Source organism: Onthophagus taurus, chromosome 7 (assembly GCF_036711975.1).
Source record: "Onthophagus taurus isolate NC chromosome 7, IU_Otau_3.0, whole genome shotgun sequence".
Classification (NCBI taxonomy): Eukaryota; Metazoa; Arthropoda; class Insecta; order Coleoptera; family Scarabaeidae; genus Onthophagus; species Onthophagus taurus.
Window position 1 is genome coordinate 782899 of NC_091972.1, and position 25893 is coordinate 808791.

General features: G+C 33.1%; 1 protein-coding gene across 1 annotated transcript; it reads right to left on the bottom strand.

The window, feature by feature from the left end:
* Positions 1-583: 583 nt before the first annotated feature.
* LOC111414313 (apoptotic signal-regulating kinase 1) lies at positions 584-23638 on the bottom strand. Its single transcript, XM_071197196.1, has 9 exons — positions 23320-23638; positions 22999-23228; positions 22750-22944; positions 18189-19151; positions 11110-11734; positions 10324-11056; positions 2803-2865; positions 2326-2743; positions 584-2269 (listed from the first exon to the last, which is right to left on the bottom strand). The coding sequence occupies exons 1-9, from the start codon at positions 23354-23356 to the stop codon at positions 1646-1648; spliced, it is 3888 nt and encodes a 1295-aa protein (XP_071053297.1). The 5' UTR covers positions 23357-23638; the 3' UTR covers positions 584-1645.
* Between the last annotated feature and the right edge of the window lie 2255 nt (positions 23639-25893).

Genomic DNA, 25893 nt, shown 5'->3' on the forward strand with positions numbered 1-25893 from the left:
TACAGATTTACCAAAACCCACGATTTTTTAATGAAGATTACTTTTTAATTAATGTAATAAACAATAACCAACCAAATATTAGCCAAAAAATAAATGAGATTTTAATGACTCATCCGTTTTTGATTGAGTTTAACTCGTAATTTCATCAGTATCAAGATTAAAAATGTCTAAAAAGTATCTATATATACTATTTCTTTTAACAATTTTCAATGAACAAGTAAGTTAAAAAATTAAGATTTACCAAATGTTAACCTTTTTTTTTGTAGATTTTATCATATAAAATCCATAGAAGCTTATTAAGGTATTTAAAACCATGTGCAGAGTTGAAAGGGTTTAATCCAAATGATTTTTTAACTCAAATTTCAAATAAATCTTATACCATCCCTAATTCACGCGCGTTTATGTGTTTAATAGTTTGTTCTTTAATAAGAAATGGGATTTTAGATGAAACTGGAATTTTTTTAGTGGAAAATATAAACAAAAAGTTATTGAAATATCAAAAAATGTTGGAACCTACGTTTTTGGTTGATTGTAAAGAAGAATTCCCAATTTTATTATAATTTAGAAAAAAAAAATAACTAAAAATTTTATTATTTCGTTTTATTAAATTATTTCGGAATTAAAACAATTTTGTTTAAACCTGTTTTAACATAGAAATAAGTGCTAACGTTCTTTTTAAACACTGTACTATTTACATCAGTAACTATTTAAACTTTGAAAAGTTAAACGTTATTATTTACACAACAAAACGCAAACTTTAATATTATTAAAAATTTATACATTTACAAAAAAAATGTATGTATACGATTTAAAATTAAAATCATCACTGATTTTAAAGCCAAATAAAATATAATCGATAAAAAAAAATAAATAATTATCATATTTTTTGTTCAAAATTCGATGATAATAAAATAATAATAATAACAATAACAAAACAATTATTCTTGTTTGTACTTAAAAAAAAAAAAACAGATCCTTTTGATTTTGAAGCTAAAAAAATCAAATTTGTAGAAATTATTAAAGAAAAAATTAAACTATTTCCCCTTCAATTCAAAAATAAATCACAGTTCCTTTAAAAATAATATACACAAAATTTAAAATAATTTATGGAAGAACAATCATTTTAGATATTTAATTTAGAAGAAAAAAGAATCAGAGATTCGCAAATAAAATATATAAAGATTTCTTATTCTTGTTGCAAGAAATAAGCAATCAATCTCTCAAAGTAATCGTATGAAAAAATGTATGAAAAAAAAAAAAAACAATAAGTAACTTTTTTGAATCATCCAAATAAAATAAATTAAAAAAAATATTAGTTGTTAAACTTAATTGATATTTTCTTTTTGTTTTAAAGTATATTTTACACATATCCCATCCATTAAATTACTTGACATTGACTTCCACGACCTAGTAATAAAGTAATTACTTGATTAGCTATAACATTACTATAATTCAATTGATCTGGCTTATCACAGAATAACTGTAAGTGATTGGTTTATCAGTTTTAGAGTAGGATAAGTTTCCAAGCTTTAATTGCCATAAAATGTCTACCATCTTGTTACTAAGCCATGCAAGTCAAGGTCAAATTTGAATCTTTTAAATTGCCTTCCATAACCTAAACCCCTTCACACATTTAAGCCAAATTTTATAAATCAGATCTTTCAACCTCATTAATATCGTCTAAAGCAAATTCATTATTTTGCACAAATTTTTTGCAATTAACCATTGGTGTTGTCGAATTTGAACGAACTTTTAAAATTTGTTTCCATAACCTAAATTCAGTTCCCGCTTTTAACCCGATTTTTAAATCGGATCGTTCAACCTCATACAATATTTCATCCAATGTAAATTCTTCTTGTAACACTTTTTTCCGTTCGCTTTCATTGAAATTTAAAGATTTTAACCAGTTATCTAGCTTGTCATCTATTTGCGCATCATCTTTCTCTTCGTCATCGAACTTTCGGAATTCATTTTGAGAGACTAATTCGCGAACATAACCGGTGAGTTCTTGTACACCTTCGATGAGTGTAACAATTTTATCTTGCAGGTCTCCTAATTTAAAGTTAAAATGTCCAAATGTGGCATTAGAACTTTTTGTTGAATCTACAGTTCCATGTTGGATTAATTGATCTTGATGGTCGTTTTGATTCAGTTGATCAAAGGTAAAAGCGCGATTCGCTGCATCAGCACATTGCCGAACTAAGTCTTCCAAAGCAAACATCCAATGTGGTTTTAAAGGTTGTGAGCGAAGAACCTCATTCGCTGATTCCTGTAAAAAAATGCGTCGTAAAAGTGAAAATAATATTTTATTTTTTGATGTCTTACTGGAAATAATACAATCGCCAATCTTAATTGATTAATAGACGCGTCATCTTCGCCAATAACTAATTTTAAGTTACTTATAACCTCTTGAAGACGCATTAAATTTTTTTCCATTAAAAACTCTCGAAATCCGCTCATTAACGTTTCTAAATGTTCAATTTTAAGAACAGTTGAGCCTTTATATTTATCATTTACTTTCGCTAGCCATTTTTCACACAATTTTGATTTATCTTGGGAGAAAATTTTTGATAATGTCGTTCGGCGTTGTGAATCCTTTTTTAATAAATAAAAACCATCGGTTTCTGAGCCTGGGGTTCCTGCAGAATCAACTTCAGGACTTAATAAAGTTCCAGATGAGTTACGTCGATGTAAAGAATCTTGGGTGTCGGTATCAGTGTCCAAAGAAGGCGTGGAAGATAGGCTAAAATAAAATATAATTCGATTATTAACGTTTTTATGGACTTTTAAAGCTAAATTTACCTGTTCATATAAATAACAGATGGCATATGTATAGGTGGCAAGAGACTTGAGGCGCTGTGAATGCTAAAAATAATTAAACACAAATATTAATATACTTTTAAATTAAGCTTAAACTAATAAAACATAATAAGTAATAACCTTGAAACAGAAATAATTTATTACATAACATAATTATAGATAACAGTTGATTTGGACAAAAATATAAACAAATAAGAGCAACATAACCTCACACTGTTTGAAAACTAATCATAAATGGGAAATTTAGTCCTTAAATATAAGATGGTATAATAAAAATTATTAATTATACCAGGAGTAACTAAATGTCCAAAAATCCATTTTCGTAAACAAACCGAATTCAAATTAAAATAATATTTTTGGGGTTATATCTTATATCTAACTGTCACCATGTTGTAAAACTAGTTTTTAAAATAAAAAGAGGTTTGAACCGATTCTTTACATACAGTGTGTCCCCAAATAGGTGAAACGACTCTTATAAAAGGTAAATTTTTTTCGATATTAATTCTCATTTTTTGAGGTTTAGCCCTGCTTGATTAACGACTAATTTTGAACATATTATTAATTTTTAAAAAACAAGTGAGCCTTGACAGTGAAAGAAAAACTCTTTTTGTGGCAGGTAAAGTATCTTTTCTGTTTACAGTACGTGAAAGTGTTACTAAGAAGTTTTGTTCAGAATGAAAAACTATGGCCATATGCAAATTTTCGGATTGATCGGCCTGCTTTGAAAATATCCAAATCAAACAATTTTATTTCTAACAAAGACTGCCATGGATAAAACAAAATTGCTTTCCTGTCACTAGTAATCTGTCAAACTGTAATTTAGTAAATTTAAAGTGTTTTTTTAATAGAATGTTAACATTAGAGGAAAAAGTTTACGTGATTCAGTGTTATGGAATCGATAAATGTGGCAACTTGTTGGCATTTAATCAAAAGTTTACTATTTTTTTGTTTTACTATTGACGAAAATAACCAAAAATGGGTTTTATCAAAGTAAGCATGTTTCACCTATCCGGGGACACACTGTATACAGGCAATCCAAAAGTTTTACTCCATTTTCACTTAATTTAGGAATAAAAATGGGATGACCCTCCTCTACCTATCTACGTAGAGGAGATCATCCCGTCGTTAGAACTAAACACATCAACCCCTAATTTGACTAATTTGATGGTGCGGGGAGAGGGAGAAACTGGAAGAAAACTTAAAAAAAACTTGAAATTGAATAGTATTGGAAGAATGATGGAAGAAAAACTGATAACACAACGACTGTGGCATACATCTCAGGTTGGTGGGGAATGAGAGAGTGGAAAATATAATTAGAAAAGGGAAAAAAATGAAAGAAATGGAAAACTAAAACCGCCTGTGCTAAAAGCCCGAAGGGGCGGTTTCTAAACAAGATGTAGAATGTAGAATCAAATAATATGCTTTTTGAAAACCAATTTGGATTTCGACCTGGTCGGAGCACGAAGCATGCAATTATTAAATTTATGAACACCTGTTATAATGTATATGAAAAACGGAAATTCTGTACTGCATTGTTTTTGGATTTGTCACGCGTTTTTGGCAGTATATCCCATAGTATGCTATTGCATAAACTGCGATATTTTTTCCGATTTGATCAGGACAGTGTTGACTTTTATTTATTTTTTATTTTTATTTATTTGTAATCTTTGGGATACAAACAGGACAGGCCCAATGAAGTATCCACTAATAATACATAAGAAAAACAATAGAAAAAGTAATGTTAATAATAATAACAAAATATATATATGTTACAGGCCGTACATGAAATCAGACCGTAAGTATACGGTCTAGGCGGTATCTATACGGTCTAGATAGCACAGACCGTATGGAAACGACGAGGTATTTTATATACGGACTAGACCATTTACATACGGACTACCGTAATTTAGACTGTATGTTCAATCGCAAGTGTCTAGTTGCCGTTTAGTTTTTGTCTCGTTTTGCTCCAATTTACAAAATATTTTGCAGCAAAATAAGCACAGTGGTGACATTGGTTAAAATTTAAACGTTTTTACTGTTTAATGCAATAGATTTCCACAATGGAATTACACAAACAAAGGTACGTTAATATTATAGTTACTTGTTACATAGTAATATAACCTAAAATTAAAAAAATAAAATAGGTTTTATGAACAACTGTATGAACGAAGAAAAGACGTTGCCGATAACAACCGTGGCTTAACGAGAGAAAAATATAGTAGTCTCATTGAAGAAGTAAAAATTGCTAAGGCTGCTAAAAAAAAAGTCCAAGAATGCCTCTTAACAATGATTTAGTTGATGTAATATATTACGTCCATGACGACGAGTTGTTTAACATTCTTCAAGAACTACACACATCCACAGGTATGTTCTGTAATTGGAGTCATATATGGAGTAGGTAATTAATAAAATCACTTTTTACTTGCAGGTCATGGTGGTAGAGATCGCATGATGAAAAAAACAAAGGAAAAATCCAAGAATATAGTGCGTACTGAAATTTTATTGTTTATTAACTTGTGCGCTCCATGTCAAATGAAACAAAAAAGGGAAAAGAAGGAAATTATATCAAAACCGATGATCTTCAATGATCTGAATTCCAGATGTCAAGTAGACTTAATCGATCATCAGTCGCATGCTGATGGTAAATACAGATTTGTCCTGGTGTACCAGGATCACTTAACAAAATTTGTTATTCTGCGACCACTTGAAAGTAAACGCGCAGAAGAAGTCGCTTACCACCTTGTGGACATCTTTACCACTTTTGGGGCTCCTGTAGTTTTGCAATCTGACAATGGACGCGAATTTTGCAATAGAATTATTGAAGAATTAAAAAGTTTGTGGCCTGAACTAAAACTGGTCCATGGAAAACCGCGTCACAGTTAAAGTCAGGGTAGCGTCGAACGCGCTAATCAAGACGTGGAGAACATGTTATCAACTTGGATGTTGGAAACCGAAACAGAGCATTGGAGTCAAGGTCTACGATTCCTACAATTTATGAAGAACACATCTTTGCACTCTGGAATAAAAAGGGCTCCATATGAGGCCATGTTCGGGGACAAACCGAAAATTGGATTAAAAACTTCTAATATTCCATTAGAAGCAATGGATAGCGTAACAACCGAAGAAGATCTGGAAAATGTGATTAATTCTATTCTGATTGAAAACACAGAAACCGTTCAACTGGAAACAGAGCAACCAGCGCTGGAAGGCGTTTCAACAGAAAAAGATTTAGAAGAAGTGGTTACGTTGGTTGTTACTGACAACACACAAACCGGACAATCCCAATTGCACCAAACAGCAACGACCAAAAATGTACCACTAGAAAATAACAATAATACTCAAACACTCTCGTATGAAATATGCGGTAGTTGTTTCAATTCCACTAATCGTGATGCCTCACATGCTGAGAGCACGTCCTTGGAAAATATTTGCAATTTTTGCAATAGAAACAGAAACATAGCAAATGCCAGAAAGGGCGCTTATGATGGATTACAAGCACAGGCAAAACGAATGAAATTAACATCAGATAGCACCCATCCAAAACCACAGATTGGATCAACTGTGAGGATTCCTGTTTCAGATGTCGATCGTGGCAGGGGAGATGCTCGGTCAGTTTTAGCGGTAGTGTTAGAAGCTACAGAAGATGGTTTTTACCGCTTGGGTACAAAACTAGGAGTCATTTCAAAATAATACAGTCGTTCAGAATTTAGTATAGGACATATACTAACAATTTGAAAATTGAAGAAATCACCAAAGATAAGGAAGTTTCTCTTAGATCGGTGGCTACAAGTCAATCTACTGGGCATGGGCAAGGTTTCAAAAAATGTTACTGTAAGACTAAATGTCAGTCAAACAAATGTGCTTGTCGAAAAAATAATGTATTATGTAACTCAAAATGTCACAATAGTCTAACTTGCACAAATAAATAAAAAATGCATTTTTTTCTTTGTTTAAAATATTACAGTAATATGTATATCGTCTATTTGCAGATGGACCGTTTATAAATAGACTAGTCCTTTTTCAAACCGACTAGTCCGTTTATTAAAGAACAAGCTTCTTACACATATAGACTAATAATTTCAGTCCATTTACATATGGACTAGTCCTTTTGTATACGGTCTTGTTTACATATATGGTCTGTAACATATATATATATATATATATATATATATATATATATATATATATATATATAAAAGTAAACAAAAACCAGCAAAAGGGAAAAATTAACAAAAAATAAAATAATAACAAAAACAAAATGACAATATGTTTAATGATGTTAATAATGATATCAATATCAACGACTCGCTCAGCTGTCAGACAACGCACGCAATGCTACTGACATTGCAAGTGGCGAATGTTTTTCTTGAATGTCGCCGTAGAGGTGTTGAACATATCAAGACCTGAGCCATAGCAATTAAACGTGTACATAAGGCGTGGAACCGCGGCATTTGAAAAGGCGTTTGTATTAGTACGAGGCACCGAAAATAAAGACAAGTCGCGAGACGGTCGGACAGGAATTCTAAATTTTAACTCGGACAAGATCGCGGAGCAGTCAATAAGGCCATTGCACACTTTATAACGTAGGGTTAAGTCATTAATTTTACGTTTGGAAGAGAGCGGCATGAGACCAAAAACTGTGCATCGCTGCGTATAATTACAATACGGTAAGCAAAATTTATACGACAGATACCGAGCAAAACGCTTCTGGACTTGTTCCAGGCGGTCGATGTAGGTATGATATTGAGGGTTCCAAACGGCAGATGCGTAATTAAGGACAGAGGAAACAAAGGCAGAATATAGTGAACGAATACAAGACAGATCAGAAAAAGGACGGGGTATGCGACATATAAATCCCAGCATGCGAGAAGCCTTGTTAACAATATAGTCAATATGAGCCGAAAAAGAGAGTTTAGAGTCAAAAATAACTCCAAGGTCTCTCACGCATTCGGATTGTCTGACTTAGGGCCGATTGTACAATATACCGATAAATCTACCTGATATCTATCCGCCCGATAAACTTATCAGGAGGATAAAGATATTCGCTGCTGTACTGTTTTTGTCGGTAGGATTGCTATCGGCGAAATAAGAGTCGGTTGGTAGTAGTTTTCCCCCATATCTAGTGATTTATGTCGTAGAATGGAAACGCCAACGTCTTTCTTTGAAGTTTGAATTATGATTTTGACAATATAAATTGTTTAAAAAAATTTTCACTGACACATCGTACATATAAGGTTAACGTTTAATGTTAGAGGTTAACCTATGCAGTGATCATACAAAGTTTTTATATAAAAACCTTGGTAACCATAAATATCTGCCGGATAAGTGTCTTATCGGCACCGCTGAGTACCCGATAAGTTATCCTGCCGATAATCTCACCGACAAAAATATCCGTACATTGTAATACAGTACAAAGTAACTTATCTGCCAAATAACGCTGTCGGGAAGTTTATCGCTATATTGTACAACCGGCCCTTAATCAGACCATATCTATCGGGCAGATCCCAACAGGTTAAGTGTGAAAATAAAATGTCTGAGCGACTTCGTGTCACGAGAGGCGTCCTTCAGGGATCAATATTGGGACCCCTCTTGTTTATTCTTTTCTTTAACGATTTTCCTACGTATTTGGGTGATAATGTAAACTGTCTGTTGTATGCGGATGACGCATGTATGTTGAGGAAGTGATATCCTCCACAGATCGACTGCTGATCGCGGCAAACGAATGGTGTATTACCAATGAATTGTGTTTAAATAAAGATAAAACGGTCCAATCATTGTTCAGTCTTATTGTTAGACAAAATGAGCTAGCCTCTACTAAATTAGTGGGGATAACAGTGAGTCCATCTGACTTAAATTTTGAGGCTCATACGGTAGTGATTGGTAAAAAAATTGCCCGAAACATTTTTCTACTACGTAAATTGCTGAATTCTGTGTCGGCTGAGGTGGCCAGAACTTCTTATTTTGCGCTCATTCTCATATCTCTCTGGTGGTAGTCCAGCTAATAACCATATATTTGGCTTGCAGCGCAAGGCGGTGAGGATCATTGCTAAACTTAACTATACAGATGACACACTTTCAGACAACTTGATATTTTGACACTACCATCTTTGTTTATACTTGAGTGTCTTCTGTACTATTACGATAATAAAGACAAATACAGCACGCATGCCGACGTGCCTAGTTATGGGATCAGAAACCGTAAAAACGTTTTTGTCAAAAAAATAAATTTAAAAATGTCATAAGAGCGTTTTTGTTGAGGAATGCGTTCTACTCAGTTGAGGAATATCTGAAAGACAGGATTGTAATTGAGATTTGATTGTGAATTTACTTATTGTATTAAATTATATATGACGAGTGTAAGCCCTGGCAGATAACACAATAAACTTATTATTATTATGTAAGAAGGGGAGTTTGTAAAGGGTGGTGAGTGAGAGTTTAAGTAGACTTTTTATCTACGCCGAAAATAAAAATAACGATGGGACAAGAAAAGTTAAAAAGTTTCCCATTTGTAAAATACTTGTTGGTGATCCTGGACAAAGACCTTCGAATGACGCAATACCTTAGAAGGACAACGGCAAAGGCAAGTATAGTGCAGAAAAGCTTAGCTAAAATAATGCCTAAGGAGGCCCGAACCAAGCACGACGTAACCTTTTGGCTATCGTCATAACATCAATAACGCTACATGCAGCATCGGCATGAGAAAATGTCTTAAAATACAAAAAAATATGTTAATATCGGTTGAAAGAAAATCAGTCATAAACGTAACGTCTGTATACCGGAAAGTTTCTATGGATGCAGGCGAAGAGCTGTCGAGGTGGCCAAAAAAAAGGAAAAAGTAGGGACATAATGTATGCAACATGACAGAAGAGATGGGATGCGTATAGCGGATGGGCTAAGACCTTCATTAAAAAAATAAAAAAACTAGAACCAGATATGTGCTGGTTCAATTGTGGGGAGAGACTGATAAATGAGTTGGAACTGAAGTTCAAAGAGAAAAAGGCAGCGAACCTTTTAGTAAAAGACAAGAAGACGTTTTTGACACCTAATTTGACAAAATCGCCCTAGATGAAGTCTTATCATTGCTTATCAATCACTGCGTCATCCTAATACTTTTTACTTCTTTATCGAATGCACAAAATTTTCTAACAACCTCACAGCCCATCGATCTCACTCTTCGACAGATTATGAAGAAAGGGATACAAATAACTCGAAAAAACATAACCTCAATGGTAGTGATAAAAACCATACAACAACCTGCAAATTTTAGTGATGATATTGATGCTTTTTGAAAGTGTTCAAAGATACTAACAAATAAAAAAAGCTTGTGGTGTGTGTCAAAATGAACCTAATAGAACGACGACACTTCTTCAAATTATAGAAGTTGTGGAACACTACGGGGATTATGATATCAAGCTGAGCAGAAAACCGGACCACCGAAATAACAAGAAAGACGCGTATAGCGTTTGCAAAACTCAGCTTCATCTACTTAAACAATATACTTACTCAGTTTCTGGAGTCACTGGTGTTTGATTTGGTGCACTTGACCGTCCTGGTGTTCGATTAATAACTCTTTCTACAGGAACAGAAACGCTTCGATTAAACTCTACACTTTGATTGCTTAAACGCACACTTTTCTTTCTTTCTGTAATGAAGACATCCTCCAACAACTCTTGCGCCTTAGCCCTTTTGTCAGGATCCGGTTCAAAACACCTCAAAATAAAACTTCTTGCTTTCTCAGATAATTCATCAGGAACTTGAGGATGAGCTTTATAATATCCCACTCGAAACATAGCTGCTTGGGGTGATTCCAACTCAATAAACGGTGGTTTACTGGTTGCCATTTCTACAATGGTGCAACCCAAAGACCAAATATCTGCTGGAGCACCATAACCTCTTTGTCCTTTATCAATTACTTCTGGTGCCATGTACTGTAATGTTCCAGCGAATGTTCCGGTTTCTCTGGATAAACCAGTTAGGCGTTTAGATGTTCCAAAATCGGATATTTTTACAACACCGCTGTAAGTATTAACTAAAACGTTATCACCTTTGATGTCGCGATGAACAATGTTTTGATCGTGAAGGTATTTAAGGCCTTCAAGAATTTGTTTGGTGTAAAAAGCGATTGTGTGTTCGTTTTGTTTGAGAGGTCCCCATTTGGAACGCAGAAGTGCGCTCAATGAACCTCCCGGAACTTGTTCCATGAAAATTTTAAAATAGTTATCTTCAGAAAGTGAACCTAAAAAAGTTTAAAATTGAAATGATTAGTACTACTCAATAAAAACTTCTTACCGATATACTGAACGATATTCCTGTGTCTAAGCTGCGAATGAAGTCGAATTTCTTCGTGTAATGGTTGCACCGCACCGATATTATTCTCTGGGATTTCCTTGACCGCAATCCTAACCTGAGTATTTAAATCTCTAGCTGCATAAACCACCCCATACGTTCCTTTCCCCAAAACAATTTTTTTCCCACTTTCGTCACGTTCATATTCATACTTAATTTCATGTATGGGCTCGTTTTCCGTCATTATCACACCTTGATTGTTGGTCAATTTCAAAACTAGTTCATGAAATATCTTTTTACACATTTCCGATGGAAAATAAATTTGAAAATCATCAGAATTTTGATGAACATACAAAAATAAGCACCGTTCATCTCGTCTATACAACGAGACGTTTTTGATCGTTTCCGCTGTGAATTCCCAATCGTGAATTTGTTTGCAAGCATTATGTAGTGATTGAAGGCACAAATTGGTTATTTTGATTGATTGAAGTTCAGCTCCAAGATTAACACAAACATAAGTAGGCATTAAGGTTTTATTTGGTTCGCGAATAAGAACGTGAAAACGGATTTTATCGTTTGATGGGGTTTGAGTTGCTTCCATAAAAAACTCCATCCAGAAATAAAAAATCTAAAATGAAGAAATATGAATTATTATTTATTATACAGGGTGATTTATTAGCTCACCATCAAACTTTGACATATGTTAGCTAATCCAATTACCAAAAAAAAAAGTGAATGAACATAATTATGTCCTTTGATTATATATAATATGGATTGAGCCAACGAGAGAGATAGCTTGTGCAAGGTGATCGAACCGAGATAGACATAGAAGCGTACTGACATATAATAGGCGTGCGTTAATTTATAAAAAACTATCAATTAGAAGTAACATTTATAATACTTACAGGTGATGTGAAACTGTATTATCGGGAACTTTGCACACGAAACAATACATTTTTGAACATAACGGTGTGACTGGCTGTGACACAACAAAACGATAAACGTCAAATGGAAGAGGTTTGACACTTTTGTGCGCATGCGCCCGTCTGTTTAGTACCGCTTTATGTCTATCTTTGTTACACCTTGAACCACATTTTTGTTAGTAGATATATTCAGTTAGCTCAATCCATATTATACAGGGTGTCTCAGCGAGACCGGTCATTAGACGTTTTTGGGGTTCTAGCCAAACAAAAAATTTGAGAATGCAGACTTAAGTATTATCAATTATGTTCTCTTCATTTAAAATATTTTCAGATTTCTAGCACTTCCGGTTATACCGGAAGTCGCCACCTACTCTATTTTTTTAAATGGAACACCCTGTATATTTTTACATATTTGGATTTGTCTGTTTTGAAGGTTTATAAATAACTTTACTTTTTGCAATTTGAACCAGCAATTCTCGAGTTATTCGAATTTTTCTAGAAAAATTTGCTCCAGCGGACATTTGTTCAAAAAATCATAGAACACTCAATTTTTGAGATATCAATTTAGGATTCAGAACATGCTTAAACAACATGATGGAGTATGTTTTGGTGCCGAGAACGGCTGTCTAGATCGTTTGGTCACTTTACTATGATACGTTAACTTTTCGAAATTTGGAAGCACCATAACTTCATTTTTTTAAATGGCACCCCCCATATTTTATTACTTAGTCGTCTTGGGCGTCTCATTTTCCATCTTTTATATTCCATATGTCCTATGCCTAACATTAATAGTTTGAGAAATAATTAGGATTTTTTGAAAAATGCTCATATCATATGGATATTAACCTAGTGTGCCATGGAAAACAAATGTTTAATGACTTATTGATAAACGTCAAAGTCTAATTTAGGTTTTTTGATGCTTGTGAGTCTAAAACCAGTTAAAATGGATATTAATAACGTAAATATATTGTATATTGTAAATAATGTTTATACAAATCGAGAAATCCATAATTTATTTTTGTGCATGAAAAGTGCGACAAAGTTCTTAGTAGAACTTGCAGAATGTTTAATGAAAATTATCCACATTTATCTCCGATGACAAAAGATAAATTTAAAAGAATAGAAGCAAATTTTTTGCATTTTGGACGAATTAATCACGTGTTAAACTGACCATAAAATGTAGCAGATAATGCAACGGAACAGGTGAATACCTTGGCTTATTTCGAGCCCACTCCCAACACCTCAATTCGAGCTGCCAAAGAAGATCTGGGAATCATACTACGAACTTTGTCGCTCTTTTCATGCAAAAAAAATAAATTAAGAATTTCTTGATTTGTGTAAATATTACTTTCGTTATTGTTATCGATTTTAACTCGTTTCAGTACTAATATTAAGGGACATAACAGATAATTATTAGCTCACATGCATCAAGTGACGTAAACAAGTGAGTCTTTGACAAGAACTCATTGAGAAGGCTTGTTTTTCATGGCACACTAGGCTAAATATCCATATGATATGTGTACATTTTTCAAAAAACCCTAATTATCTCCCAAACTATTAATATTAGGTGTGGGTCATATGGGATATAAAAGATGTAGAATGAGACACCGAAGACAACTAAAAAATAAAATATGTGGGGTGCCATTTAAAAAAATGAAGTTATGGTACTTCCAAATTTTGAAAAGTTAACGTACCATAGTAAAGTGATCAAACGTTCTAGACTGCAGTTCTCGGCACCAAAACATACTCCATCATGTTGCTGAAGCATGTTCTCAATCCTAAATTGATATCCCAAAAATTGAGTGTTTTCTGATTTTTTGAACAAATGTCTGCTGGAGCAGATTTTTCTAGAAAAATTCGAATAACTCGAGAACGACCGAATCAAATTGCAAAAAGTAAAGTTATTTATAAACCTTGAAAACACACAAATCCAAATATGTAAAAATATATAGGTGTTCCATTTAAAAAAATAAAGTTGGTGGTGACTTCCGGTATAACCGGAAATATTTTAGACGAAGAGATCGTAATTGATAATACTTAAGTCTGAATTCTCAAATTTTTATTTTCGCCAGAACCCCAGAAACGTCTAATGACCGGTCTCGCTGACACACCCTGTATATAATCAAAGATTATGTCCTATTTCAATTATTTACGAAATTATAACACTTTAAAGTTTTCTGCAGCGAATTTATTAATAGTCAGTCAAATCAAACATTCAATAAAAACAAAGTTGTCATTGTAATAAGTCAGTTTGCTGTAAGGTTTAATTATTACATACAAGAAGAAACTCAAAATGTACGCTTATAGCACTGAAGAGTATGCTGATATAATTTTCGTGTATGGTTTTTGCAATGGAAATGCTCGACAAGATTTCCACAGCGTCATTTGCCATATTATTCAGTTTTTAGCGATTCTTTCAAAAGACTTCGAAAAACATGTAATCCTGCTCCAGCAAAAGCTATTCGACCGCATGTAGTTAATGTAGAGGATTAAGAAGCTGTAATTAATGCTGTTATTGATAATCCTTCCATCAGCACTCGAAGAATAGCACACAACATACATGTAAGTCAAAATTTTGCATGGCGCGTATTGAACCGCGAAGTCCTTCATCCGTATCGTAAACAGAATGTTCAAGCTCTACAGCCAGGAGATAATCAGCAACGGTTAGCATTTTGTAAATAATTATTGCAGCAACATGCCCAAAATAACGACTTCATTTCAAATGTTCTCTGGACAGATGAATCATGTTTTATACGAGATGGTATAAATAATTACCATAATGAATATATCTGGGCATTACAAAATCCGCATGCGATTAGACCAAGGAAATTTCAACATCGTTTCAGGGGTGGAATATTTAACAACAATTTACTAGGTTTGCATGTACTTGATGGACGTTTGAACGCTGCAAATTACAGATGTTTTTTGAACAATACACTTTTTGATTTACTTCAACATACAGGGTGTCTCACGTAACTGGTTCGTTAGAACTTTTTCAGGTTCCACTATTCGTAGAGATTTGAAATTTTGGTAGCATGTTCATTCGGAACTTTCGATCTAAAATATTTTCAAGATGGCCGCCACTTCCGGTCTACCAGAAGTAGACCATAACCAAGGTTTATATATAAGAGGTTGTCTAGGTTCGTACGCAATCATACTGCGCATTACGTCACATGTGGAAAATAATATCGCCAAGCAATTCAAATTAAACAAAGGCATGGAGCACCACATGGCCATGAGGTTGCGTGCGCAATCCGTGATCGCTTACGTCACGAAACACTCCTGCACTTGCCCCTCGCCCACAAACTAAAATCAAAGTATTGCAGCATAGGAACTTAGACAACCTTTAATATATAAACCTTGGACCATAACTTCGCTATTTTAAATGGAATGCTATAGTATTTATTACACAGTTTAATTGTACGTAAAAAAATAGGTTGACTTTGATAAAAGTTATTGGTACCTAGCGTTTTTCGTTTTCGAGTTATTTTGGTTTTAAACTTTTTTTGGTAAATTTCAACATGCTTTTTAAAACTCCAAATCTCAGCCAAAGTTTATTCAAAAAAGATCTACTTTGGCACGATTACTCTTCAGATATTGTCAAATAGATTGTCATTTGTTGTATCGGAGTATCTTATACAGGCTGGTCAAAAATTGAATTACTGTTTCTCTATATTCAATGGCGAGAAAGTCGAAAATTTTAAATGGAACGGCCCATATTTTTTTAGCCTATCAGAAAGAGAATTTAATTCTCTACAAATTATCTATAAATATTCCCATACCTATTTATTGTAGTTTGCCTCATATTGCGAAATTTATTAAAACATGTACGAAATGTAGGTTTTCTTTATTAGAAAGCTATGGAATTTTGACAGTTTGTGCGGTCTGGTGTGCCCCCGACGTGCAGAAAAACGTCACATTTCAAACTCACAATTTATCCGTCAGAAGGCAGTTATGTCAGTTTTGTTTTAGTCTAGTTCATTACTTATTATGGCAAGAACAGTGTCACTTTAGTGTTGCTACAAGAAAGTGTGCATGTTTCGGTCAAGATAAACGACATATTTTCAGTTGTGACAGTTTTCGTTGAGCAAGGTAAGTGGAGAATATAATTATTAAAATAGTCATAAGTAAAAAAGTGTCACTTTTTTTGAAATTATCTGTAAACCTTTTTTCTTGTACTGTTTTATTTCGACTTGTGTCACTTTTCCTGACTGAAAGTATCAGTATTTTGTGTTGGGTCACTTTTCTTGATTTAAATGTATTTTTTACACTGTATTTACCTAACTTTGTAATTTCAAATAAAGAACTTTAGGAACTAAATATTAATAATGTAGCTTAAAATTTGTTTGTTTTAGGCTTGGTATGGAACCTATGCAAGGATACAGAGGTAGGAAAATGGTGGCAGCTGTTGCTGCTACTGCTGACATTAAAAAAGGACTTAAAAGGAGGTCGGAAGCGCTTAATAGAAACTCCAGCAATAAAAGTCTGAAAATTAAAACAAACAACGACAGAAGAATACAATACTCTAGATGGCAGCGTACTGAAAATCCGCATACAATGCGATTGAGGTTACAACGGGTTAAATCAGGTGTTCCACAACAAGAATCAGCAGAATCGCATTTTCATACTATGCCCTCATTTTCTGATTCTGAAAGTGCGTCGGAGTCATCAAGATCGAAAGAGAATGAAAATATCACTAACGAGACAGAGGATAAAGCAGAGAATACCCAAGCAGATCGCAAGAGAAAAGGTAAGAAAAGGAAAGCAAATCTGGTTGAGTGGAAAAAGTCTAAAGCTAAACTCCTCCGAAATACTGGGAAACCTTATACATCATCATCAATTCGCAAAACAGAAATGCAGGCAAGAAAGGTACGTCCGGCGTGTAATGAAAAATGCAAACAACAATGCTCAAGGAAAATAGAAGAAAATAAAAGGCTCGAAATACTTAACAAATACTGGTCACTTGGCAGTCTGAAATCCCAGCGAGAATTTATCGGTAGAAGTATGACCGCCGTTACACCTCGGTATCAGTACAAAAGAGAAGGAAGTACGCGTCAATGTAACCACGCATTCCATTTCGTAATCAACGAAGTAAACGTACGTGTTTGCAAATTTTTCTTCAAAGCCACACTGGACATCAATGACCGACCTATTAGGACTGTAATAAGCAAATTAAACGAAGGATTTCTTCAAGAAGATCGAAAGTTCCGACTGAACAACCCATACTACCAAAATTTCAAAACTGTACGAATACTAGAATCTAAAAAAGTTCTAACGAACCAGTTACGTGAGACACCCTGTATACCTCTTAATGTAATTCAAAATATGTGGTACCAGCACGATGGTGCCCCACCTCATCGCGGAAGAGTGGTTAAACCAATATTTTCCAAACAAGTGGATTGGTAATAATGGTCCATTTGCTTGGCCACCTAGATCCCGCGACCTTAATCCATAGGATTTCTACTTATGGGGTCAAATACAACAAATTGTGTATCAAGTGGAAATTAGCACACGAGAGGCTGCTACTGATACAAGAAATCAACCAGACATTTTAATTCGGGTGAAAAACTCTTTAATTCGTCGTTGTGAAACATGTATTCTAGCAGAAGGAGGCTATTTTGAACAATATTTGTAATATTTATGTGTTTTAAAAAAATTTTGCAGTTAATTATGATATGAAAATTAAAACTTTAAAGTGTTATAATTTCGTAAATAATTGAAATAGGACGTATGTTCATTAACATTTTTTTTTGGTAATTGGATTAGCTATCATATGTCAAAGTTTGATGGTGAGCTAATAAATCATCCTGTATAAACCCCAGAAACAATCCAACTGGCAAGCATTTCGACTTTTAAAAAGCATATTTTTGATCAACAAATGGCTGAGTTAAATTCTTAATTTATGTGACTGATGGCAGAGCTGAGTCCGCATTTGTTTCTCTTTTCTTTACATTTATACGAATCTAGGTTTAAGTTTCAGATTAAGTTGAGCAGTGCTTAGACACTAAACTTCGCCTTTTCATACATTACATGCTATGTTATTTTATATTTCTAATGTATTTAATTAAAATTGTCAATTTGTTGCATTAATGGGTATAAATAAAGGCACTATTATTATTATTAATTAAACTAGCATTAAAATTAAAATAGAAACTTTACCGTTTCTTCAGGAGTTTGTTCCTCATCAAGTTTCTTTCTGAACTTATCAATAAGTTGTATGTTGCCAACAGTAGACTTTAAATACCAATCAGGCGGTTTCAAATTAAACATACACTCAGCTGCTTGTACTGCTTGGGCATATCTTTGTACTAACACGGAAATTTCAAAAAATGTTGCGACGTCCCAATAGTCTTTCAAACTCGACAAACTTCCCTTTTTTCCAATTAAATTATTTAGCACCATCCCAATGTGTTGTAATTCTTCGGATGTTGACGTTTCCGCACCTTGAATTACCAACAATGTGGCTAAATTAATTCCTGCATACTCATTCGGTTGACACTCAAATCCTTGGCGATACCATTTAATCGCTTCGTTTAGAGATACTTTATCTTGATGACCAGATTCAATAAATTTATCTTTATATATCCTACCACAGAGGCAAATCATATCGGGAAATTGATTTTCTTTTTTCTCCAAGGCTTTTAAGCAAACGCCGAGCGCTTTTTCCCGATCACCCACTAATTTTCTACGATTCAACGCAAACGCGTACCAATACAAAATGTACGAATTAACATATTTTCGTGAAACGCTCAAACTATTTAAATCGTCCACTAATTTTACCATCGCGTGATAATCTTGGATATCACGAAAACAAAAAAGCATGCTTAAAACGACGTCGCCGGATAACACGTTGGGGTCGTCTAATCGTTTTCGGATGTGATGCATTTGGGTGCGAAGTTCAGCTCCGGAATATTGTTCTTTAATTTTTTTTAAATCTGATAGAAATTTTTCTTTCATGTGTTCTTTGCTTAAAATCTCAACGTCCTGTAGGATTTTACGTAGCTTCGAATGTAACAGTTCGGGTGGTTCGTTCAAACTTGTTGTTAGACAACACATTCCGCAATTGGGTTCGTCATTTGGTAACGCATATGATATGAAAGTATAGTTGTTCATACAAGTTAACTGAATTAAAAGGATTAATTAGTAAATAATAAAATTGTTATTATAACGGGTGGCGCATAAGTAACGTTATGATTTAATTAGTGAATAAATTTTGTTTGAAACACTTGGAAAATTTATGATGGAAAGACTCAGCACAGAACAAAGAACCAAAGTTGTTCAATTTTATTTTTAAAGTGAGCATTCGATTATTCAGACACAAAGATCATATCGAAATTTCTTTCATGTTCGAAATGCACTTCTGTGAACTTCCGCATGCTGGAAGACCTCGTGCAGTTCGAAGTGAACATTGCTCGGATGCAAACAAGTATTGAGGAAAACCCCGAAACTTCCATCAGGCGACGTTCTCAGCAGTTGGTAATGTCTAGGCGATCTTTGCAAAGAATTTTACATAACATACAACTTTTCCCATATAAGATTCAATTCGTTCATGAGTTAAAACTAAATGATGCGCATTCAATATAGTCGCCGTTTTCAAGAATTGTGCCTAGAAAACAACGAGTTTATTCGCAAACTCATAACGAGCGACAAGGCCCATTTTCGCCTAAATGGTCACGTGAATAAACATAATTGCAGAATATGGGGCACCCAAAATCCGAGAATAATTGTTGAACATCACAGATTTCGTTATAATTTGGTACATCGATAAAAATAAGGTTTACATATTTTTTTATACGTGCTAATAAAGCCCCTGGGGCGAGTTATAAGGGTTTTAAATCGGGGCGAACGATATACAGGATGTCTCAGCAAGACTAGTCATTAGGCGTTTCTGGCCAAAATAAAAATTTGAGAATTCAGATTTAAGTATTACCAATTGCGTTCTCTTCGACTAAAACATTTTCAGCTTTCTAGCACTTCCTAAAAATTATTTATTAAAAATATAGGAATACCTATACAGGTTTAAAAAAAACGCTGACAGACTTCTAGGGCAGGTAATACATCAAAAATTAAGATGAAAAGTCTGAATATACATGGGGTCGCAAATGCTTCCTTAACGAGATATAGCGGGTCAAAGATTCTTTAAAATTCAACATTATCTGCAATAAAAAGCCCTTTTTTAAAAATATTTTCAACTCCACTGCTAATTTTGTCAAACGGGCAGTATTTTCGTGTAAAGTGATCAATTATCTATCAATTGGTCTCTTACAAATCTTTGATTACAGCAACAGTTTTTGATTGAATTAAAAAATTTTCTACAAATGTGTTTTTCTTAAAAACTATTGCTTTGATCAAAGTTTTGTAAGAGACCAATTGATAGATAATTAATCACTTTACACGCGTAGAAAGCAATGGCGTAGTCAATATTTTTAAAAAAGTGCTTTTTATAGCAGATAATCTTTAATTTTAAAGAAACTTTGATCCGCTATATCTCGCCAACGAGGAATTTGTGACCCCATGTATATTAAGAGTATTCATCTTAATTTTTCATGTATTATCTACTCTAGAAGTCTGTCAGCGGTTTTTTGAATCACCCTGTATAGGAAATATAGGTGTTTCATTTAAAAAAATAAAGTCTAATGACCGGTCTCGCTGAAACACCCTGTATATTCGCGTATAGCTTGAAGAAGGTTTTCATTAATATATCACACATATATCTCTGGGCTTCAGGGGGTAAACTACCCCTACTTTCTTGTAATAATTTAAAAACTTCCTGTCGTTTTGGACGACATACCCTTATAGTAGGTTTAAATATATTAATTACGTATTTTTTCTCATTTGCCTCTGACCATCCCTTGCAAAGTTACAGGGTGTAATAGATAACCCTTTTCCTTAAGAATAATGTGATAAAACAGTTACACTCTTTAACAATATTTTGAAGAAAACAGTAAATTAGTTACAAATTAAGATTTACACAGTAAAATAAGCCCTATACGACATTTAGGGGTGGTTGGGGTTAACTAACTACCCCAACCACCCCAAAAAATAGTACTTTTGAAAGAACTTATAAGGGTTAGAAGTTTAGGGTACAAAATATATTTTCGTTAATAATTTTCATTCTACTACCTTCTACAGAAAAATCTTGAATATACAGAGTGTACAAAAAGTATGGAATAATGGTTCTACAGCCTAAATTTCAACTTATATTAAAAAAAGTTTTAAATAAAAGTTACTTGAAACTATTTTCCCCATATTTTGGCGTAGAAATAAAATAAAAATGATGACGGCAGTCTGACTTACGACATAGTGAGTGTGTTTTTTAAATGGAACAGCCTGTATATTTTAAGGTTTTTGGATTCCCTTTGAAAAGATGTTACAAAATGCCATAAGGTTTTAATGCTTTAAACTGCATAGTTTTTGAGATATTGAAACTTTTATTTAAAAAGATTTGACGGAGCGACAACCAAATAGACAACGAAAGCCTGACGTCATAGAGATGGGCGGAGCTTATACCGACTCCAAACATTTTCGTTGCTAACTGTGTTGCTAACGGTAAATCACCATATGCAATTTTTTATTAGTGTTAAAATAAAATAAACTAAGTGATGACCTTTAATTATATATAATATGGATTGAGCTAACTGAATATATCTACTAACAAAAATGTTGCTCAAGGTGAATAGACGCAGATGGAAAGCGATAATGTGAAAGTGTAACAAAGATAGATATATTATATGTCAGTACGCTTCTATATCTATCTCACTTCTATCAGTACACCCATTATATGGCAGTACGCTTCTATGTCTATCTCGGTTCGATCACCTTGCGCAAGCTATCTCTCTCGTTGGCTCAATCCATATTATATATAATCAAAGGTGATGACATTTCAAATGACATTTTTTGGCGATTTTTTTAGTTTGGAGTCAGTATAAGCTCCGCCCATCTCTGTGACGTTAGACTTAGGCAGTCCATTATGGCGTCATTATGGAATAGACAACCTAAGCGCCAAAAAATGTCATTTGAAATATCATCACTTAGTTTATTTTATTTTAACACTAATAAAAAATTGCATATGGTGATTTACCATTAGCAACGAAAATGTTTGGAGTCGGTATAAGCTCCGCCCATCAGTGTGACGTCAAGGCTTAGGTTGTCTATTCCATAATGACACCATAATTTGGTTGTCACTATGTCAAATCTTTTTAAATAAAAGTTTCAATATCTCAAAAACTAAGCAGTTTAGAGCATTAAAACCTTATGGCATTTTGCAACACCTTGTCAAAAGGAATCCAAAAACCTTAAAATATACAGTGTTCCATTTAAATAACACACTCACCATGTCGTAACTCAGACTGCCATCATCATTTTTGTTATTTCTACGCCAAGATATGCAGAAAATAGTTTAAAGTAACTTTTTTTAATATAAGTTGAAGTTTAGGCTGTAGAACCATTATTCCATACTTTTTGTACACCCTGTATATTCAAGTTTTTTTAAAAGACTTGCTACTTTCTATTCATGTTCAATGAGGTTTACTATCCTTACTCTATTTAAATGAGCACCATTTGAAAGATATTATCTTCAAAACATAATGTGGACCATATTTCTAAACTATAATCTTAATTTTAATAAATGCCAACGTTAAATAAAATCAGAAAGAAAAAAGTTATTCATTAAATAATTCATAACGTTACTTATGCGCCATCTATTATAAATTATTTTTACTTTTAGCCTCATTGTGACATCACTATCTGTATCATTATAAATTATGATGTTTTGTTTCATATTAAAGCTTTCTCTAACTCCCAAGTGATAAAATAGGGTGTTCTGTTGCATGGTAATTGATAAATCGATAATCGTGATGTCTGCATTATAAAAACTGCTTATGACATTGGTTTCTCCAAAATCTAACCTCTCAAACTGAAATCAAAACAAGATGTCAAACCAACATTTTAACCCATAATATAAACTTACTTGAATATGATTTAAATTAGCCCCAACTTGACTGCAAGCTTGTCTAACATCTTCCAAAGCTCTCCTTCTTTCCACAGCATGATCATTTTGAGAAACATCAATGACAATAACCACATCCATGAGTGGTTTCGTCATGATATTAAGACATCCAGAGCTGCTTTGGGCGTTTAATGTGTGTCCTGATAAATCTGAGTGCGAACCAAAACTGTCTGTGTTGCTTTTACCATCAACTTAAAATAAACAAACAAAGTTTTTATGTTTAAGGTTAGAAATGAGTCATTTTTGTTTGATTTTTTTGAAGGTTAAGTTTGCATTACTTACTGGAGTCTGGTTCTATTACCAAAGTTGGCGGTGACATTGTTTTTGATTTTTGATGTTACACAACTGAATTAAAATTAAAGTGAGGTTAGGTGATGGTTATCAAGGGGGCTGTTGGTTTTGGTCGGATTAAAACTGAGCCCCCAAATGACGATTTCGACATCGGAATTGATTGGAAAATCACAGTAACACGATTTCGATTTAATCAAAAATAACTTAAAACCGCTCGAAATAACTCCAAAAATTAACTAAAACCTAGAAAAATGTATTTCTAAAAAGAGAATGGACTTAATCAAGGACTTCAATGTATGTTGTCGAACGTAGAATAGCCAACTATGACCTTGAATATTAATGATACCAAAGGTACTTAATTGAGTGGGATGGAAAAATTGATATATTACATTTTTATATTTAAATTAATTATATTTATAGTTTTAAAAGAAAAATATTTTATTTTGTAATCAAAATAAGGATTGCCGTTTTTCTGTCTAAAGTAATGTATAATTTCAGAAAGGTCATTGATACATGTATAAAATTATTTTTTTGATTCATAGATGGCACATCTATCATCGATATTTTCAATTGTAAATACTCCGTAATACCAGAAGATGGCACTATAAAATTTGAAATAATTATAATTTTTATTTTTTTAATCTCTTAACATTTTAGTTTATTCCAGTAACTTATACAACTCATTTTGTTAAAAATAATAATTAGCAACATATTAAAAATCGATTTATATATTAAATAAATTTTTTTGGTCAAAAAAGTAATTAACCTATATTCCACGCCTATTAAAATCCAATAATATTAACAATAATAATCAAGAATCGACAAAAAGTAAACCGTCCGGTACCAAATTGCTTCATAAATTTATCAAAATAGGAGAAAGTTCAAGTTGAGGACACAGTTTTGAGACAATCTAGTTCAAACAGGCACTTTCTACTCTTCATAATAATCATAAAGAAGATGAAAATCCGATTAATTATTTATCTCTAGGTTGTAAGCATTAACTGAACGATGAAGTGAAACAGCTTTTAGTATAGTTATCAATTTAACTGACCCAGTGGTTGCTCAGTTCGTGATTATCTAGATTATGGAGTTAAATCGTTTGCGATTTCTGTCTATAAATTTATACAGTGAAAATAAATGATTGATTTTCAATTATTAACGATGCTATTTCGTTTAGATCCCTTCTGAAGTATGTGGTATGATGAAATTTTGTAATCTCTCTCTGTGCTGTTGTAAAGGTTCTATACAAAAAATTTCTTTTAGGATGGTGATATATAAAAGTATATTACATAAAAGTGCAGCAAGGAAAGTCACTATTGATGCCTATTTTGGTTTCAAGCAGCCATTTTTTTATTTTTAAATTTTTTATTGTTGTTCTAGATTGTTCTAGAGTTGTTCTACATTGTTCCAAAGCGGCAAATCGAAAAAATAAAAACTCCGCGAGAAAACCGAAAAAACGGGTTTTTTGGCTAGGTTATTGTTCTAGAAAATCAAAATTATGGGATACAGCATTACGAAGTTATAACTAAAAATAGGTTTGGCCGCCGAAATGTCTAGTTGATTGCTGTGACCATAGTTTTTCTATTATCAATTCCATATTACAAATATATACTTATTATAGCTAACGCAATCTGGAACAGCTATTATTTTTACTAGAACAACTCTCTAAAGGGCACTTTACTCTTTGAAAATTAAAGTTTTTAGAAGTTTCAGTCAGTAATTCTTGTGTCAGCGGTTTTATATTACACAATAAGAATTAAAAAACATAGGCCAATCTAAAATAACTCAAACTTTGCCGATTCAAATTGTTCTAGATGTGTTTTACGTTTAACACGGACATTAATTTTGCAAAATCACATATTTTTTGTTGCTCTAAATTGTTCTTGTTGTTCTAGGTACTTAAAATGTTTATTTAATCACTGCGGCTTTAATTCTTTTAAAGTTTCATATTAAAAATTAGTACTTACAACAATTAAAACAATTCAGAACAGCTGTTATTTTGACTGGAAAAACCTTAAATTTGAGTTGTTGTGATATCGGACAGGTTTTGTTGAATCAGTGAACCCAACCTTTAATAAAATAATAGTTTTAAAAAATTAAAAAATATGGAATAATCTGATTTCCTGAAAATCACCTTTCTCTTTAAACTTATAATAATAAAACATAAGTTGCGATTTAAAGTGTATTTTATTTTGTAAAACAAAGTAATAAATTAATAAATAACCTAAACTAACAAAAGTAGGTTGGGCTGCCAAAATGTCTAGTTGATTGCTGTGACCATAGTTTTTCTATTTTCAGTTCCATATCACAAATATACAGGGTGTCTCAGCGAGACCGGTCATTAGACGTTTCTGGGGTTCTGGCGAAAATAAAAATTTGAGAATTCAGACTTAAGTATTATCAATTACGATCTCTTCGTCTAAAATATTTTCAGATTCCTTGCACTTCCGGTTATACCGGAAGTCGCCACCAACTTTATTTTTTTAAATGGAACACCCTGTATATTTTTACATATTTGGATTTGTCTGTTTTCAAGGTTTATAAATAACTTTACTTTTTGCAATT

Excerpts from the sequence above, each read along its gene's own strand:
- LOC111414313 (XM_071197196.1), bottom strand. The coding sequence starts at position 23,356 with ATGTCACCGCCAACTTTGGTAATAGAACCAGACTCCA. Across the intron at positions 11,057-11,109 it reads GAATATCGTTCAGTATATCG|GTTCACTTTCTGAAGATAAC; the intron begins GTAAGAAGTTTT and ends AAACTTTTTTAG. Across the intron at positions 2,270-2,325 it reads TGGCGATTGTATTATTTCCA|GAATCAGCGAATGAGGTTCT; the intron begins GTAAGACATCAA and ends ATTTTTTTACAG.